We start from the raw sequence: 18,999 nt of genomic DNA, 5'->3' as shown, positions 1-18,999 counted from the left end.
TATTTACTAGAAGATATGATTAAATATTGAATTTGCACCAACTGTATTATTTTATACTCTTAAAGTGGAATTTTCCTTTTTCAGTCCAAAATGGCATTCTCCAGCTTTATTAATGCAGCTGCCTATATATAGAAACTAAATCGGGTAAATTACACTTATGGTCTTTGAACTTTACCTATTTTAACATTGTGACCATTGAATTTTAATCTTTAACGGTATGACTACTGAACTTTACATTTTTTTTTAACAATGGTGTCCACTCAACTTTAACTAACTCATCAAAATGACCGTTAATGACCTCAAAATGAAAATATTCAAAAATTAAAGTTATTCAGAACGACATTTACCATGAAAACATATTTTTTATTTTCTAAAATCATATTTTTTTAGAACTTTCTCTTTCCAAAAATTCACTATCTCTGTTAACCAAACAACGACTAAATGATCTCAAAACGAAAATTTTCAAGAAGTTCCTTAAAATATCATTAACTCTTCGAACTTTTTATTTTGAGACCGTCAACAGTCGTTTTGAGGTGTTGAGTGACCACCAGTGTTAAAAAGTGTAAAGTTCAGTGGTCATATCATTAAGAATTGAAGTTCACTGACCACAATGCTAAAATATGTAAAGTTTAGTGGCCATGGATATAAATGACCCAAACTAAATCATGCCCTTTCCTTCCTTTAGAAAATTATTTTTATTTCAAATTTATCCATATATTTATTGTTGATTAGTATATATTTCTCAATCAACAAAGTGATTCATCTTTCAAAGTACTTATAAAATGTTTTAATAAAGAAATTAGTGAACTTACGATATTTAATTATTTTCTTAATCTATATAGTATCATTTTTTCAAGAAAGGATAAAGTATTTGATAGTTGAATAAGTGAAAATAAAATAAAGATAATACTTCTATGAAGTTCTATTGTGGTCTGGGTGGTGTAATAGATCGTTATCAATAATAATAAAAACTGCTATGTATAATATTGTGGTTTGGGTGGTGTAATACCTAAGTAAATTATGTGAAGCCTGCTGACTTTCTCTCTGCTAGTTTAAGTATCATTTCTCATAGATATTATATTTCCATTTTATATATTTTATTCTATTTCATTAGATATCATGTACAGCTAGCATATCTCCTAAAATCAAGGCAATTTTATTTGCATAAAGAAATGACATTGACATCATGAAAGGGCAAGATGTAGCATACATGTATGGGGTGTTTAGTTGCTAATTTTCATGCTTTTTTTGTCTTTTCATTTTAAAAATGAGAATTTTAGGTGTTTGGTTAGGGACTTCTTGTTTGCCTTTTACATCTGAAAAACAGCATTAGGTGTTTGGTTAGTGATCTCCTGTTTGACTTTTACAGCCGAAAAGCAGTCTTTTAAAAAGCAGACAATCTTTGTTTTTTGGAAAAGCAACTTTTTCCAACAGCAACGGCAAACAGCAACATCAAACTGTAACAGCAAACAGCAGGTAAAACAAACGGACTCGTAGTAACCTTTTAATATATCAGTAGCTGATGTTATAACCGGGAGTTCCGATTCCGACCATCCTTGCCTCTAGGCCATTGGCAAAGCAACGAGCCAGTCTTTGGTTTCCATCTCTGTATGGGGAAGAATATTCCCTTATCTGCGTTAGTAGCTCTTTTGGAGTCTTTTGATCATCATTAGTCACAGCTTGTGCACATTTAAAGAGAGATGGAGATGTGGATGGAGGAGAAGGAGAGGGGTAAAATAGGTATTTTAGGATTTAGAAGTAGTGAAGGAGAGAGAGAACACGTAAAAAATGATAGTCAAAGGTAAAAAAACATTGGTCAATGGTGACAGTGGCTATCGATGTAACAAAGTGTAAAATTCAATTGTCATACCGTGAAGAATTAAAGTTTAGTGGCCACAATATGAAAATGGATAAAATTCATTGGCCATGGGTGTAATTTACCCTATAATATTATGATTGGGAATGTGATAAAAATGTATGGGAAATTTACATAAAAATTCAACTATTTACAATTATGTCAGGTCATAATTTTGAATTATATCAAACTAATAAAATTATTATTTTTAAAAATTAAAGTTTATAAATTAGAGGTCTAGAATATATTGTCAAGAATTTGGGATTTATGAATTGAGGTTTAAAGTTTTTAAATTATGTGTAAAAGCATATTTTATTTGATATATATATAGAAAAAAAACATATTAGAAATTAAATCTGATGATATGATTTAGGGGAAAATTATAAAATTGGATAAAATGGGAGACTCATTTACATATTTAGCTCATTCACTCAACCTATTACCTATCTAGACTATATTTTTATGACTTTCCAAAAATACCCTTGATATATATATATAGCACTTAGAAATTTCTTAGTCTTTTTCTTTCTCCTTCCGTCTAACTTCGCATATATGACTTTTACTTCGCAAATTCGTAATATGCTAATTAGCAGAATCACTCTCTCATGTCTTCATCCCCCCTCTTTCTTAATCCTCACATTTCCGTGAGGAGCAGCGGTGGCTCCGGGAAGAACAGTGGTGGCTTCGCGAGTGGGTGATAGGGACATTTTATCCCTAGCTTTTGGGATAATTTACGATTTATTCTTGAGCTAAATAATTAAGTTTAATATATAATGTTTCACATATTTTAATAAATCAACGAGATATAAGCAAATGCGTACTTTTAGCTAATTTTAGTCATTTTGAATCTCGTTTCGCAAAGAAAAAGTCTTCAATTTTAGGTCTTCATTTCGCAAAGAAAAAGTCTGATTTTCGCCCGGTCAACCCTTTAACGAAGTCCACATGTTGTGTCACTTGGTCAACACGCTGTGTCACACAATTTTATGTTTTTCTTGTGTGTGAAACGGCCAAACAACTATGTAATTATAATTATACCCCGAGCTTGATTTTTTATATAAATAGGAGTGTTTGGTACTCATTTATGCATTCAATTTTCCATGTACTAAAGTTCCTTACACCTTGAGAGCTTGTGTAATCCTCCCGTCACGCCGTCGAAATTTCGTTCCATCCGCATCCATCAAGCTCGAGAGTTCCACCTCCAAGTCCTAAGAGACGATTTTGAGTCCGGTTAGCTAGTTCTAAGAGCTGATTCTTCTTCCATTTCTACTTGTTAATTAGCTTGTACTCTTTCTATGTACTAGGCTTGGTTGTATTCCGTATTTTACGCGTTCCACATTTATAATATATGATTTATAATTTCAGTTTCACTATCCGTGTTATTATTTATTACTTGCTTTGATACTTATAATTGATTATTATGTAGGTCGCTTACGAGCTCCGAAATCTATTAGGATTCACATAGGTGTTGCCTTACCGGAGTTGACGATCCGGAAACCGCAGGAATTGACGAGCCACAGAACTTACGGGCCCTAGTTTCTGATCCTAAGAATTAGAGTCGCCCTAAGGGGAAATCACGACATAAGATTCTCTAACATTACAAGAAGAAAATGAATTGTTCCCTGCTAGAGTTGCATTTTACTGATATATAGAAGCATCATATTGTATCATCCACAGTAGATAAATCACATGGCAAGAAGATTATTAAATGGGTTTAATTAGTTTGGTGATGAGGCAAATGTAAATAGTTTGATTTTGTATTGTTCACAAAATGCTATAGGCAGATATTTTTATTTTTTTTTGTAATACTTATTAATGAAAAGAGTAAAGTTTATGTATCCTTTAATTCAAGGGTAAATTTCATCAATGGTGTACAATTTTTGTCCAATTTCATACTTTGGTGTACAACCTTTAATTTGTCTCACTAATATGTACGACTTTATAGGTTACCTCTCACTATGGTGTACAGCAGGTAAAAATGACATCTTAATGCTCAGTCAACGCGACACCTCAACTTTGACCAGTAAAAAAAATTCAACCACTTAATATAAAATTACTTCTATACCCCTATCTCTCCATCTTCTTCACTCTATCTCTTTTTCTCTCCTCAAATTTCTTTCTTTCTAACCTCTTTCTCTCTCTTCAATCAAACTCTTATCAATTCTATACCGAAAACAAGAAAAAAAAACATTACAACTCTCAAAATTTTAAAAAAAAAATGATCAAGAGTATAATTGAAATTGTTTCTCTATTTTAATCATTTCACAAAATTAATTGTGCCCAGATCTGGAAACTGAAACTTGCCAAACCTTCACCACCAAGTGATTCGCATTATCCTTTCTCTCACATACTATAATTGAACGATCACAGGTGTAGACACCGAGTCGGAGGACCTGTGACGAAAACCCATAACAAGACGGTTGAAGCGGTCGGTTCCGATAATTTAAAGCAAAAATAATAATAAGAATCACGAGAGGGTCTGAAGGGGTTGCGGTCGTCGAGTGGACGGCTCGCGGGTGCTCAACGGCGCTGGGCGAGCGCCTAGCGGCAGCCGGCGTGCGCCCGACGGCAGTAGGACGCGCGCCCGGCAGCGCGGCGCGCATGCCCAGCGGCAGCGGGGCGCGCACGCCCAACCTACGTTGGGCGTGCGCCCAACATCCGTCGGGTGGACGCCCGACGTCCGTTGGGCGAACGCCCGACATCGTTGGGCGAACGCCAACCGACGTTGGGCGAACGCCCAACGTCTGTTGGGCGCACGCCCAACGTTGGTTGGGCGCACGCCCAACAGAGGTTGGGCGTTCGCCCAATGCTAGTTGGGCGTCCGCCCAACCATTTTGGGCGTAGCCCGACACCCTTCGGGCTACGCCCAAAATTTTTTGGGATCCGTGCCTATAAAAGGCACGGATCCCTATGCATTTGAGGGAGGAGGATTTTTGGAGAGTTTTCTCACTCTAAGGAAATTTTTAGAGAGAGAAAGTGATTTTTTTTTGGGAAAAACATTTTTTTCCTAAAAAATCCAAATTTTCCAAAGTTAAATATTTTACCGAAAACACAAAAAACACCGGAAAATCACGATTCGTGGAATCAACCGACTTCAACTGTCAATACCGATCTTGAGGTATTATCCGAGGACTAGACTCGTTTTATTTTATTTTATTTATTTTCTTTATTTATTTATTTTTATGTTATAATTTTATTTATTTAGTTAATTATTTATTTATCACGTTTTATTTAATCTTCCGTATTTATTTAATTTTTGTCTCGTATTAAATAAACGTTTGGTTTTGTTTTGAAATAAAAAAACCTCGTTTTAACATCCCAATACGAACCGTGATCCGATTCGAAGGTAGTTCGGGATTAAGAAACGTTGTAATTATAAGTTTTTGAAAATATTTCTAAATAAGGTTTTAAGAGAAAACATCGTTTTAGGAGTCTCCGTTATAGACTATGATCCAATTTGGGTAGTTCGGAGGTCCAAAACGATAGAATAGATCTAATCTAAGGTGTTTGAACAAATCTAGAAAGTATAGGGACTGTTGTTGATATTCTGCTTTTTCTGTCAGTAACAGCAGATTAGCGACGGATTTTCTATCGGTAATCTGCTGGAATCCGAAAAATACCCTTCTTAACCCTCTTTTCTCAACTTTTTGATATTTGTACTTGTATATATATATATTTAATTATGTAACATGATTATAAAAATTATTTTTGAGTCCTCTAACTATTAAATACGTATTATATAGCTTATATTTCACATTTGGAATTTAATCCGTTTTGATTTGGTTTTGTAAAGCATTATATTTGTATATATATATGGTTTTTGGCTCATTTAAGTTATATTGGCTATTATTTAGAGTGGAAGTTATTTTCCATATATTTATTATGTAAAACTATTTTGAGATAAAAGTTATTTTCTATTTATGACTTTTGCTTATTATTCTCATATGTTTTTTGTAGAATAAAAATGTATTATACTTAGTATTCTTCATCCTTATTATTATACATATAATTAGTATCTTTTACTTACCTTTTAACCTATATCCTTATTTTTAGATAAAACTATGTATATATATGTATTTCTATTTTATTTTTGTATATATGTATATATTTTAAAATATATTTGGTTGGGTGAATTTGGGTTTAATTCATTAATGGTTGCAATTATGTTCAAATAAAGATTAATTGAGTGAAAAGGGGAAAATAAAAGACAAAAAGAGGTTTCAAGTTGATTGTTTAAATTAAAAGCTTTTCTATATATTCCTAAAGTGTAAATAACGTTTTTTTGTCATTTTTAAACCGTTTTCTAAAACATCACGTTTTAAAACCTTAATTCGTTCCAACGACGGATTAAGCGAACATTGTAATTAAAATTTTTTTTGTGAATAATGAAGTTTTGAATTGTTTTCCTAAGTAAATGGTTTTGTACCAAATAAATGGACTTGTATGCTTAACCACGTATTTTTGTTAAAACTTCTTATCTCACGTTTTCAAACGCTCGAGTCGTTCCAACGGCGATTCGAGTCGTTGTCATGTAAATTAACGGGGTTTTGAAACGTACCTAATTCGTTCCAATGGCGATTAAGGTACGAATCATGTAAATAAACTCGTTTTTGGGGAATGAGATTAGCTTAGAATTAGTGTATAGTCTAAAGCATAAAATCACACCGTGAATAAATCAATTCTTTCTTCTCCCACTCTCTCTCCTATGTACTTTTAATTTATGCAAAATGGGTGATTCTTTACTAAAATGGCTTTTAATGACATGCTCAAAACGGTTTTCAAAGCGAGAAAGAAAAGGTTTCAAATGAATTTTAAACTTAAAGAAATATGCGATTAGTCCGTTATCGCCTAACACGCTGAGTAGGAGGCCGGTGGTTCATAACCGAGCGATGTCGGGGTGCCTAGTAGCCTTTCTCCGGAAAGGAGCTAGCCTTCTCGGCTCGTACCTAAGTTTCCCGAACCCTCATCGGTCTCCCGCAAGGGATCGGTGTTCATTTTCCCATTCGTGGGTGGCGACTCTTCCATACTCCGAGCTCCGGTCCTGCCGAGCATCTTGATTCCACGATTGGTTGCTTTCGGCGCCAATCACCGCTTACGTCACCATGAGGTGTCCACCCCCCGGTCCGCCCCGGCGAGGCCGTTCGACACCTTGTCTAACAACAGGCACCTGAGAACAATATTGATCTGTCGTCACTTAAAGATAAGGAGTTCACTATCGATTTGTTCTTCTGTAAGGCAGCAAGCATTGTGTGTCATTTTTCATCATACGATTTCGCCCATACTCGGTTGTGATGTTCCTCCATGGAGCTAATGTTTTCTTCCATCTTCTTTCTCACCATCTTGCTTTTCCGTCTGGGTACATTTTTTAAATTGGGATTTATCCTTCTCATGATTCGGAAATTATAGGTTTTATTTCATGTCCTTAGTTACAAAATGATCTATACTCTGTTTGAATTAATAATGATATTGTTGATATTTTTTATGGTAGTTTTTTGGGTTTTGTTGGATCAAGAGATTAAAAGTTTTTTAGCGAGAGAGGGATTGTCGATCTACTAATTTCTAGGATTTTAAGATTTTGAGATTTGGGATTTTGATTCTAATACATTCAGAAAATTCAAACGTTCCAAATTCTTGCCTAGATCTATAAAGTGTTCTCATTGAAAATGGTAGGATTGGAAAGAGAGTTAGAGAGAAAAAATTAGAGAGAGAAAGGTAATTAGATATAAGATGGGTCCTATATTTTTAAAGAATGAGTTGAAAAATATGACATGGCAGGTTTGACCAGTCATTTTAACCGGTTATACACCATAGTGTGCGATCACCCATAAGGTCGCTGATAAGTGCATAATTCGACAATAAATAATCCCGTTTTGTGCTTTATAATTGTCATGTTTTGTCATCTTTGCGGGTTTTATTGTTTGTTTTTGGTATCTTCATCTCTACAGGCCAATGGTGACTTAAGGAAGGTAAATTGGGCCTAATTTGGATCGAGTTGATGTCGGGTCGTGATCCGGAGCTGATTGGGCAAAAATTGATTTGAGTCGGAGTTAGTCTTGCACAAGACTAAGGCAGTTACGGGCTGACAGTTTCCTGGTTCGAATAGGATTGCTTTCCTGATCTGGATTGGACGATTTGAGAACAATATTTTCAGCTAAATCACGAAATTGTAGGAGACAAAGGAGGAGGCAATTAATTTCAAATTTGAAGAAGGATTCTAGAGCTAATTTGAAGGGATTTTAATTCCTTATTTTGAGGAATCGTGATAGACTTAAGAACATCAGATTTTCCAAGTTCAGAACATCAGATTTTTACATTTTATTTTCCAGCAGAAAAACACATACGTTCCATGGCTATTGATAGCTAATTTCTTTATTTCGGTTAAGGGTTAATTCAAGGGATTTTTCTCCGTTATCGTGAGATCGTTGTATTTCATTTTTCTCAATTTATTAAGCCGTTTATCTGTTCATCGTGTTCAGAGAATTATTCTCAATTGATTATTTGTTCTATGAATGATAACTGCAGGTTGTTTGTCGAATCAAATAATCATAAAACTGATTTGGTTTATTAGAGTTTCACCTAAGACAACCAAACAAAGTAGCTATTGGCTATTTGAACCAAGCTAGTTTCGTGTTTGGAAGAACGAACTCAAGTTTGATAAACCTGAGTATGTATTCCGCGTGACATTAATACGAATCAAGCTGGGTTCATCTGAGTCAAATGGACAGATAAGTTAGTTTATAATCGCCGACGCTGAGAGACGATTAACTAAGATCAGGTTCTTCTATTTTATAATTTGTCAGTAAATCAAACCTTAGGCGCTGAGATAGGGTTGTTTATTGATTAGGAACAAGTTATTTGTCGTGCTTAACTAGTTCACTATTAAGGAAGAACACGCCAAACTGACCCGGTGAATACATGAGAATACAATTTTATCTGTCAATGATCGTTAACGTATGAATTATCCTGCGATTCCCCTTGACCGAATTCATCAAAATATTATTCACAAACCTTCTTTAATTTCTGTTTTGTTCTTCTTATGATTTTTGACTTGTTACATTTAAATTTAATAAACTTCACAATTCCAAACCCCCCCATTTAATTATTTCGTTAGGTCGTAAGAGATTTGAGTCAATATTATTCCCTTGGGTTCGACCTCTACTTGCTCTATTACAATTTACTCGTTTAGGAAAAGTAGGGATTATCTTTGGTGGATTCGACACCCGTCAAATTTTGGCGCCGTTGCCGGGGATTAGTTTAACTTGCTTTAATTTTATTAATAATCAGGTTTGTATTTTTTTCGTTCCTGTGATTGATTTTTCATAATTATGGATCATGTGCTTCAACTCATCAATGAGTACCGCTGGAATTCTGATCCATATTATTCTCCATGTCCCAATTTCTTTTGGAACCAATCAAGTTCAGATAATTATCAATCATATTCTATTAATTCATCAACCTCTGGTATGTCTCTTGATGAAATTGTTTGGAATTTATCCACTCCAATTTTAGTTCATGACTATGCCTTAGAGGAAGATGAAATAATAGAAAATGATATGGTAATTGATGATAAAAATTACTTAGCTATCGATGAGTTGCGTTATTCAAAGGATTTTTATGTTTTGGATGCAAGTAATAATTCAGTCATATATTCAGAGCAAAATTTTCCGATTGACTCATCTAAAGCTAATGAAAATTTGGATATTCAAGAGGGTATAATTTTATATCCAATTGAATATCATTGTGTTTTTCAGGATAGCTTGATTGATTCCACTGTGCAAGAAAAGAGTAACCCAGGCAATCTTGAAAATATTTTTGGTTATGATTGGGATGGAAAGGAGGATGAACGATTAGGGATTGGATAATGTAAAATCGTAGATGTCTGGCCAAAGACGTTAAATAGAGGCGCTTTTGGGAGGCATCCCATTTTTTAGTTTCGATAGAGCTAACTGTTGTTATTTAAATTCTTGCATTTTGTTTCTTTATTTTAATTTTAATTGCCTTCATCTTCCCTATTGTGTTGGTTCTTTTTTTCCATTTTTTTTCAGATGAAGACTTGCTTGGAGAATCATCTGCATGTTCACCAGTGTTGTCATGCAATGCAATTCCATCGAAAAAATAAGCTTGGTTCCTGCATGATTCCACAGTCCAAAGTCCCTTCGTAATGGCCATCATCTTTATTCTTTGTCGCTTCATCTTTACAATCAAGTTTTGCTTCCCATCCATGCCATATGAATGGTTGAGACTGACGCTATTGGAAGAAAAGATGGCCAGCAATTGAGAATCATAGCTTAAAATCAACTATTCCTTGTGCAATTTCACAAATCAGGGCAGTACGCCTTTCTCTTTCATTTAATTTTTTTATTGCCCTTCATCCTATAATTATGTTTTATTCCGCATTGAGGACAATACGAGAATTAAGTGTGAGGTATTTAGGGGTCTCTAATCCAATTAGTAGTGATGATTTGCTCTATTTTTGCTATGATTTTCATGCTGGTATGTTTGGGATTAAATTTCTGAATTTGCTGCTGAGATTTTCTGAGTTAATTGATGCAAATTTTCTGGTTTTTGGTGCTGACTTACTGCTATAAATTTTTGAATTTGCTGCTGGTTTTTGGTGCTAATTTGCTGCTATAAATTTATGAATTTGCTGCTGGTTTTTGGTGCTAATGTGCTGCTGAAATTTTGGATGAATTATTTACAAGTTGCTGCTGAAAAATTGGGTTTAATTCTATGGATATGTGTTGAAATAGTGTGAGGTGTCTACCCCTTGCTTCGTCCTTAAAATTACCAATGCTAGCTCTCAGTTTTGCGCTCGATTGAAACTAGGTTGCTGACTTAGTATTGAAATCCTTAAGTCTTGTATTGAGTAAGGTCATTGATTTCAAAGGGTCAGGATTGCATAATTGCCTTAAAGATGCATATGAACTACTTGATTAATCTCCCTTTACATGGAAAGATGTTTTGAATGAAGCAACACCACTTTTATCCCTATTTTTGGAAAGACTTTTAGCCTAAATGCAAGAACAAAATACATTACACTTTGTTCTATTTTTCTGAGTGTTGTGCAATTTTAGTTTGAAATTCTAGAACTTGCCATGTTATGCATTTCGAGACCACATCTGATGAATTTGAGCATTAAAAATGATAAGGGCAGTAGGTTTCTTTTCTTAGCCATTTCAAATAAATTCGAACCCTTAGTCTTGCTCAAGACTAACAAAAATAACAGTATCCAACCCTTAGTTCAGCCACATTTGAGCCTTTTCCCCATTCTTGACACAACCCTTGTTTGAGTCCTTTGGTCAGGGACATTTTAGCCATCAGAGTCTGTATATTCTTTTACTTTATTCAATAATTAATTGCTGCTTTGAGCAATTTCCGTGTTCGAAAACCACAAGTTCATCAAAGTATAAGGATTCAATTGAATAGTCCTTTAGTTATAGTATATGTGGGTGTGCTTCAAAAAAGTGTCTAAATAGACATTAGTCTGCAAAATAGCAGCTTTCTTGTTCTAGTTCAAAGGTTTTCTATATTTAAAAAAATCAGAAAAAAAAGCCTCAGAAAAAAAGTCAGAGGCATAAAAAAAAGAAGAAAAATAAAAAGAAAAAGAAACAAAGAAAAATTTCTTGTTAGTTTTTTCATTTGAGTCTGTTTATAGTTGTTTAAGTTCATCTTGAACATTCATTCTGAAGTTTGAGAATTGTAAGTCGTTTGTAAATAATTGAGCCTTGATTTCCATTTGGCTATTTTCAGAGTAGAATGTACATTTTTACTACTCTCGGTTTCCCTTTCTTCCTCCTTTCCTTTCCAAACCTTACCTCTAGCCTATATTACACCATGTTTTAAGTCCCTTTGATTTATTGACTTGAATTCATACTAAGTGTTGGAGATTTGATATATTGGCAAGCTTATGGTAATTTCATTCTAGGTTGTGAATTGAGCGATTTATTGAAAAATTAATCATAGCCTAAAACACTTGAGTGCAATGAGTGAACTCCGTGAGGGTGTTGCCAAAATTTGATTCATCTATCATGCACATGGTTAAAAGCTTTTGTGCTGAGATTTTTCAACTAGTTACATTGTGTGTTTAAACATGAATAATTTCTTGACTTGGAGGATTAACGACTGATAATCTTGCATTATGAGGGGGGATCGGGAAAGGTTAGTAAACACGAAATCATTAGAGCTAAGAACTGTTGACATGATCTGGTATGCTTGAGGACAAGCATTGGGCAAGTGTGAGGTGTTTGATAAGTGTCCATTTCAGCGATAAAATATCCACTTGTTATGCTATTTGTTAGCCGATTTGATTGTTATCACGGGTTTTATTGCTTGTTTTGTGTATTATGCCTCTACATGGACTTATTATGAAGAAAAGAGCTGAATTGGGACTATTTGGAGCTAATTTGACTAAAGATAAAATTTGGAACTGTTTTAAAGACCTGAAGTCGAAACTGGGAGTTAGTCTTGCACAAGACTAAGAAGCAGACGGGCAGAAATCTTTCCAAATAAATCAAGTGCGAATCTGTTCAATTCCATCACGTTTTCAGATGTCTATTAAAGAGTTTTGATCACCTGAGTTAACAGGAATAACGAAATTAAGGCTTCTTCCTTCCTGATTTGTAGACATCTGAAAACGTGATGGAATTGAACAGATTCGCACTTGATTTATTTGGAAAGATTTCCGCCCGTCTGCTTCTTAGTCTTGTGCAAAACTAACTCCCAGTTTCGACTTCAGGTCTTTAAAACAGTTCCAAATTTTATCTTTAGTCAAATTAGCTCCAAATAGTCTCAATTCAGCTCCTTTCTTCATAATAAGTCCATGTAGAGGCATAATACACAAAACAAGCAATAAAACCCGTGATAACAATCAAATCGGCTAACAAATAGCATAACAAGTGGGTATTTTATCGCTGAAATAGACACTTATCAGTCGTACATATTAGTGAGATAAATTGAAAGTTATACATCAAAATATGAAATGAGGTAAATGTTATACACCATTGCTCAAATTTACCCTTTAATCCAATAACAACTTTATTTTTGAAATACAAGCTTTATTTCTAAAATACCAAGAAAAAAACAAAATTACATCTAATTAGAATAAAAAAAAAGGACACAAGAGCAACTAAGTTGATAAGGGAGGATATACTAAAGGTACGAGGTGAAGAGGATTTTTCCTAGGAACAGTTAAACCATGGCGTTCAGTCATGTCCAAGTCTTGTGGAACTTGTCCATCAAGTAATTTCCAGTCAAACCAATTCAGAAGATTAGCAATAACAAATTCAATCGAAGCTAACCCAAATGAAATTCCAGGACAAACCCTTCTCCCTCCACCAAATGGGATCAACCGGAAGTCCTTACCTGTGTAATCAACTGGATTGTTCTCAAATCTCTCCGGGATAAACTCTTCAGGTCGTTCCCACAGTTTTGGGTCTGTTTGAATTGCGAATGCATTGACGATTACAGTTGTTTTACGAGGAATATAGTAGCCTCCTACTTCAACACCTGCTGATGTTTCTCTAGGGACAAGTAAAGGAGCAGCAGGATGTAATCTCAGTGTCTCTTTGATTATACACTTCAAGTAGTTCATTTGCTCAATGTCGGCTGCTTCTACCTTTGGTTTATTACCTATTACTTTTCTTACCTCTTCTTGGGCTTTTCTCATTACCTTTTCGTCTTTAATAAGCTCTGCCATTAACCATTCCATTGTTGTTGAAGTTGTCTCTGTTCCTGCCACAAACATGTCCTGAAAAAATATTTATTGAAATGTTAGAATATAGAGATTAGAAATATAATCATTGATTGTATAATACTCTTTCGATGTCACCTTAAAAATTTTACTCTACGCCAGGCATACCACCGAGAAAAAGTGATGTGGTATGCCTGGCCTCTTAAAAAATGACATGTGTACAAAAAATTCACAACCCATTAAATTACAAAGCTAAAAACCGTATCACTCTTTTATTTAATTTAAAAAATAAGAATAACCTTTTTTTGAACCAAAAAATAAGAATAATCACTCATTGTTTCTTTCACCGTAAAATTGGGTATTTTTCTGCCAAATTATTAATAAGACCCAACTGCAAAACTTCAACCCATAAAAAAAAAATCAGGTCTCTGCAGAAGGAATGCAAAAAAAATTCAGCTAAAATTAAGCCAAAGCTAAAGCTTATTTCCTTTGATGAGAGATTTTTACTGTAGACAGCAAACATGAATCTGAAAAATTCGCTGACGGTTACGAATATAAATGATATCTTCAATTCCTTTGCGTTGGCCGTCGCCGGAACTTGCTTTTTCTTTTCTTGTCGTCGGTCGTAGATGGTAGGGTCGTTTAATTCAACAATAGAAGAGAAAAAGAAAAAGAGTAGACAGAAGGATAAACGGAGTTGTGGTGGAGGAGACGAACTGGTGGTTGGTGGATATCAAACAGACCACTGATGTTCGACCGACGAAAGAGAACAGGAGAACGAACAGAAAAATTTATTGTATGACGGTAGTTGTTTTCTAGAAGTGATGTAGAGATAGAGTTGAGAGAAGAGATTTTATTTTGATGAAAGTGTGAAAGAAGATTTTAGTTTTGATGAAAAGTTGAGAAAAATCTAGATGAAGGATGGAAGAATGGAGAAAGAGACGTGAACAGAAGAGTAGTTTTTTTTTTTTTTTTTTTTTGATTAAAATTTTTTTTTTTTTTTTTGGTAGAAAAGGAAAAGAAAAACTAATAACAACAAACTACCCAGGAATTAGCCTAGGGAAGCTAACCCCAATCCTATCTTCTAAGAGAAGATGAGAGATGAAACTAGGGGAAACAGGAAGGGTAGTAACGCCTAACGTCCCTTCATGGTCCGCCGCCGCCAAGCGATCAGCAACACGATTCTGCTCTCTAAAAATGTGTCTGAACTCTACGAACTCAAAGGAGGAGCAAAGCCTTATAATAGCTTTGATGAGGTTGCGACTGTTAAGACCCATAGAATGATTCTCAGAAATCATTTTGATTGCTTCCAAATTATCAGACTCCACAGAGAGCCTCTTAACACCCAGCCTTTTAGCAAGATTGATTCCAGTAAGAATAGCCCAGAGCTCCGCAGAAAAGGAAGAACCCAACCCTAAATTCTGGGAGAACCCAGAAAGCCAGACGCCCCCTACATCTCTAAGCACACCTCCAGCCGCAATCTTACCGTTACTGAGGCAGGAACCATCAGTATTCAGCTTCACAACCCCCTCTCTTGGCCTGCTCCATCCCACGAGATGGACATCACAACACTGAGAGGCTCTGGCAAGGGACTCTCCTTTGAAACTATCGATAATAGAGAAAAGTTTTTTCGAGAAGAAATCAGCTAAGTTTGTCATAAAAACAGTTTTATCTCCAAAAATCTCCTCGTTTCTCCATTTCCAAACTTGGTGACAGATAATAGCAAAGAAAATGTCACCATGCTCCATGTATGGAAGCAACTTTCCTCTAACACCATCAGAGAACCAGTCGACCTCAGAATGTGCCATGAAGGAAGAGAAAATATGGTGTGGGAGAATTTTCCTCCAAACCTCTTTACTATTAGAGCAATCTCTAAGAGCATGGCACAAAGTCTCAACATGACCTCTGCATCTACTGCAAGCTCCAGAATCAGTCAAGTGCCTTCTGTGCCTATCCGAATTAGTAAGAAGTCTGTCCTTAACACCCAGCCACAGGAAACTCCTAATACGGAAAGGAACTTTAAGGGTCCAAATCGACTTCCACACATCCGAGGGAGGATCAGATCTAAAGAGAGAGAAAGCTTCAAAGGCCGATTTGCAAGAATAAACTCCATTGTTAGTCAGCGCCCAACAGTGCCTATCCAAGTCTTCCTCTTGATTACTCACCTTCACTCCCCGCATTCTAAGGAGAGTCTCAATGCTAAAACAAATCTTTATTCTATGTTTTTACGCCGCAATTTTTAATGAGCTGTGAATTTTTATACACATGTCATTTTTTAAGAGGCCAGGCATACCACATCACTTTTTCTCGGTGGTATGCCTGGCGTAGTGTAAAATTTCTCCACCCTTTAAGTATAAAGGGTTAGTTTTCAATAACATTAGTTAAATTAATTCCACGTGTATAAAAATTACTACTATATATATTTTGACATATGCTACTTTGAGAAATTATACTATGGTATGCCAAGACCAATAAAACCACAACACATGTTATTAGGTTTTTTTTAATAAGTAATTAAAATATTGTACACTCTAGATCAGAATACGTATCTCTTTCTCTTTCCCTTTCTTCTCAACAACCACGCCGGCAACCATTTTTCTCCATGGGTTCTTTCTTTCCGGCCACCACTATCTTCTCCTTTGTTACGATATTTGATAAAAGAAGCAATTTTCTCATCCTTTATCTCTCCGATTTTCTCTTATAGATTTCCTAATCTTAGTTTGAACCTTAAATTTCTATGTTTATGTATTGCTTAAACTTTCTGGATTTAGTATTGGCTGTTATTAAACCCTTTTTATTCTCTTTAATTCTATTGTTTAATGGCTAAGAAAATTTTAGAGAGAGATTTAATTCAAATTCCTCAATTATTGTTTATGGAAATTGTAAGGAAGAAATTCATGTTTGTCTGATGGAGAAATTATAATTAAGGAAGGGAAAGGAATTGGGAAATGGAAAAATAACTTTCATCTGGTAGATGGGAAGCTTAGCAGATTCAGTTTGGGAAGATAGTGGTGGCCGGAAAGAACCCATGGAGCAGAAAAAAGGTTGCCGGTAGTTGTTGAAGGGAAGAGAAAGAGGTGCATAAAATCAGAGAGAACAAAATATTTTAATTAATTATTAAAAAAACTTAATAACATGTGTTATGATTGTATTGCTCATAGCATACCACCTCAGGCGTATACTATAATTTCTCTGCTACTTTTAGAGTGATAAAAATTTAAAAGGAGCCTTACAAGTCACTTACTTTTTTTTTATCTCATCTAATGATAAATAAACCAATGTCATGACTATCATAAATCTAACATTTTAGCAAAAATTTGGTGGCCACTTAAATTTTAGCAAAAATCTTATTAGCTTTTTGAATTTTTTAAATGACTTATTAATCTTTTAAATTTATTTAAATGGACTCTATTAGCTCCTTAATTGAATTTCTTTAAATTGACATATTATTCATTTAAACTTGTATAAAATGATACGTGCTTCAACTTGTCCAAATCTCTTCTTACTTACGTTGTCAACATTTAGAAATTAATCATGTCATAAAATAATGAGAGATCGATCAATTTTTTTTACGTAACTCAAGGATCCTTAATGTATTAAGCTCTGATATTTACATAACTATACTTTTGCAATACTTTTATTAAAGTACGGAGAAATTTTAGTACATGCCGATACACAAATGACATGGTAAGTCAGTATAATAATTTAATAACACGTCACATATTTTAAATTTTATTTTTATTTTTTATTTTGAAAAAATAGTTTATATCTTAGGATTTAGATTAATTTCTATTTTGAGAATAAAATTTTATAAAAATAATAACTAAAAATTAATTAATTATACATTAATATTTTATTAGTTTATGTTTCAAACAAAAAAATATTTTATTAGTTTAATAGTATGTGTCATCAAATTATTAACACCGTGTATGAATGGATAAATTATTAGAAGCATCCGGTTCTCCATATCAAATAAATGACCTGCTATAGATATTTTGACACGTGTAATATGGACTCACAATTATTATAAAAGATCTCACTATTTTAATTATTATGTGGGATCATCATACACGTGTCAAATGTGAATTGGAGGTACTCCGAGTGATGCTTCATATAAGAACTCATACGAATGATGTATTGTAACATTCGATTTAGTAAAATCTCTCCTAGATTAGGATATGAAAATTGATCCAATAAGTGTCAAATTCATAGTGTAAAGGCAAAAATGAAAGATATAATGAGAGGATTAAGGAACATACTGTAAGAATAGCTTTTAGATTGTCTTCATGGAGCTGAGCTTCGGGATCTCCATTCTTTTGAATCTGAAGAAGAGTATCAACAAAATCATCTCCATCATCATCGTCACTTTTGAAATTAATCCTATGTTCTTCAATCACTTTATCAAGGAAAGCATCAATTCCCCCAGCCGTTGATTTCAAACGACCAATCAAACCAGTAACATTATCCATCCATCCCAAAAACGGAAACTTATCTCCAAAGCTAAATTCAGTAAATTGCACCATCATCCTCCTCGTCACTTCTCCAAACTTATTCTTATCATCTTCCTTAACAGCTTTCCGACCAAGAGCACATCTCGATATTATATTGTTCGAAACAACAGCAAACATCTCACTTAGATTAATGGAATTTCCCGACAAACAAGCGTCCCGAACTTTACCGACGAAGTTCGAAACTTCTTCTTCTCTCACAGACTGAAAAGATTGCACTCTTTTGATGCTTAAAAGTTGGAGAACTCCAATTTTTCTAACGTGTCTCCAATACTCACCGTATGGACTGAATCCGATATCGACAGAGCCATGGAAAAAGATATTTGCAGCAGTGGTTCTGTCCCGGTCGGAGAAAATGATATCATGTTTGGTCATGATTTCTTTGGCTATCTCTGCAGATGAGATTACTATAGTTCTTTTATGGCCTAGATGGACGAGAAGTATAGGGCCGTACTTGGTTGAAATTGAACGGAGATAACGGTGGGGGAGTTTGCCTAGCTGATGAAGGTTTCCGATTATGGGTAGCTTTGGTGGAGAAGGAGGTAATTTGAGTTTGTTAATTGTTCGAGTGATGATCATATGAAGAAGAAGGAGAAGAAAGAAGAAAGGTAGAAGAGGGAAAAGAAAAGGAATGTTCTCCATTTGGTTTATGTCTGATAAGATAGTCATTTTCAGCATTACTTGATCTGGAAAATGAAGGATCAGAAGTGAATTTTATAAGTGGTTTAGATGATTAGGCGGCAGAAGTTATCCAAAGTGTTATGGTCATATTTGAATTCTTAAGTCGGTAGGCAGAATTGATTGATTCAGTCAGCTAAATCATATGTTTTTGTGGCTTATTAAATCTTTATCATATATTTTCCAATAGTCGTGGAGCTCCTGCTGTTGATGATAAGACTGTGTCTTTTGATCCATCAGAAGGGACTCTAGCTGATTATGGGGATATTGGT

At 34.6% G+C, this 18,999-nt stretch overlaps 1 protein-coding gene across 1 annotated transcript; it reads right to left on the bottom strand.

Moving 5' to 3' along the window:
• Positions 1-12,852: 12,852 nt before the first annotated feature.
• On the bottom strand, positions 12,853-18,745 carry LOC136229639 (cytochrome P450 71A1-like). Its single transcript, XM_066018560.1, has 2 exons — positions 17,801-18,745; positions 12,853-13,598 (listed from the first exon to the last, which is right to left on the bottom strand). The coding sequence occupies exons 1-2, from the start codon at positions 18,725-18,727 to the stop codon at positions 12,978-12,980; spliced, it is 1,548 nt and encodes a 515-aa protein (XP_065874632.1). The 5' UTR covers positions 18,728-18,745; the 3' UTR covers positions 12,853-12,977.
• Between the last annotated feature and the right edge of the window lie 254 nt (positions 18,746-18,999).

This window comes from Euphorbia lathyris, chromosome 1, assembly GCF_963576675.1.
Source record: "Euphorbia lathyris chromosome 1, ddEupLath1.1, whole genome shotgun sequence".
Lineage (NCBI taxonomy): Eukaryota > Viridiplantae > Streptophyta > Magnoliopsida > Malpighiales > Euphorbiaceae > Euphorbia > Euphorbia lathyris.
This window is presented reverse-complemented; position numbering and strand designations above follow the sequence as displayed.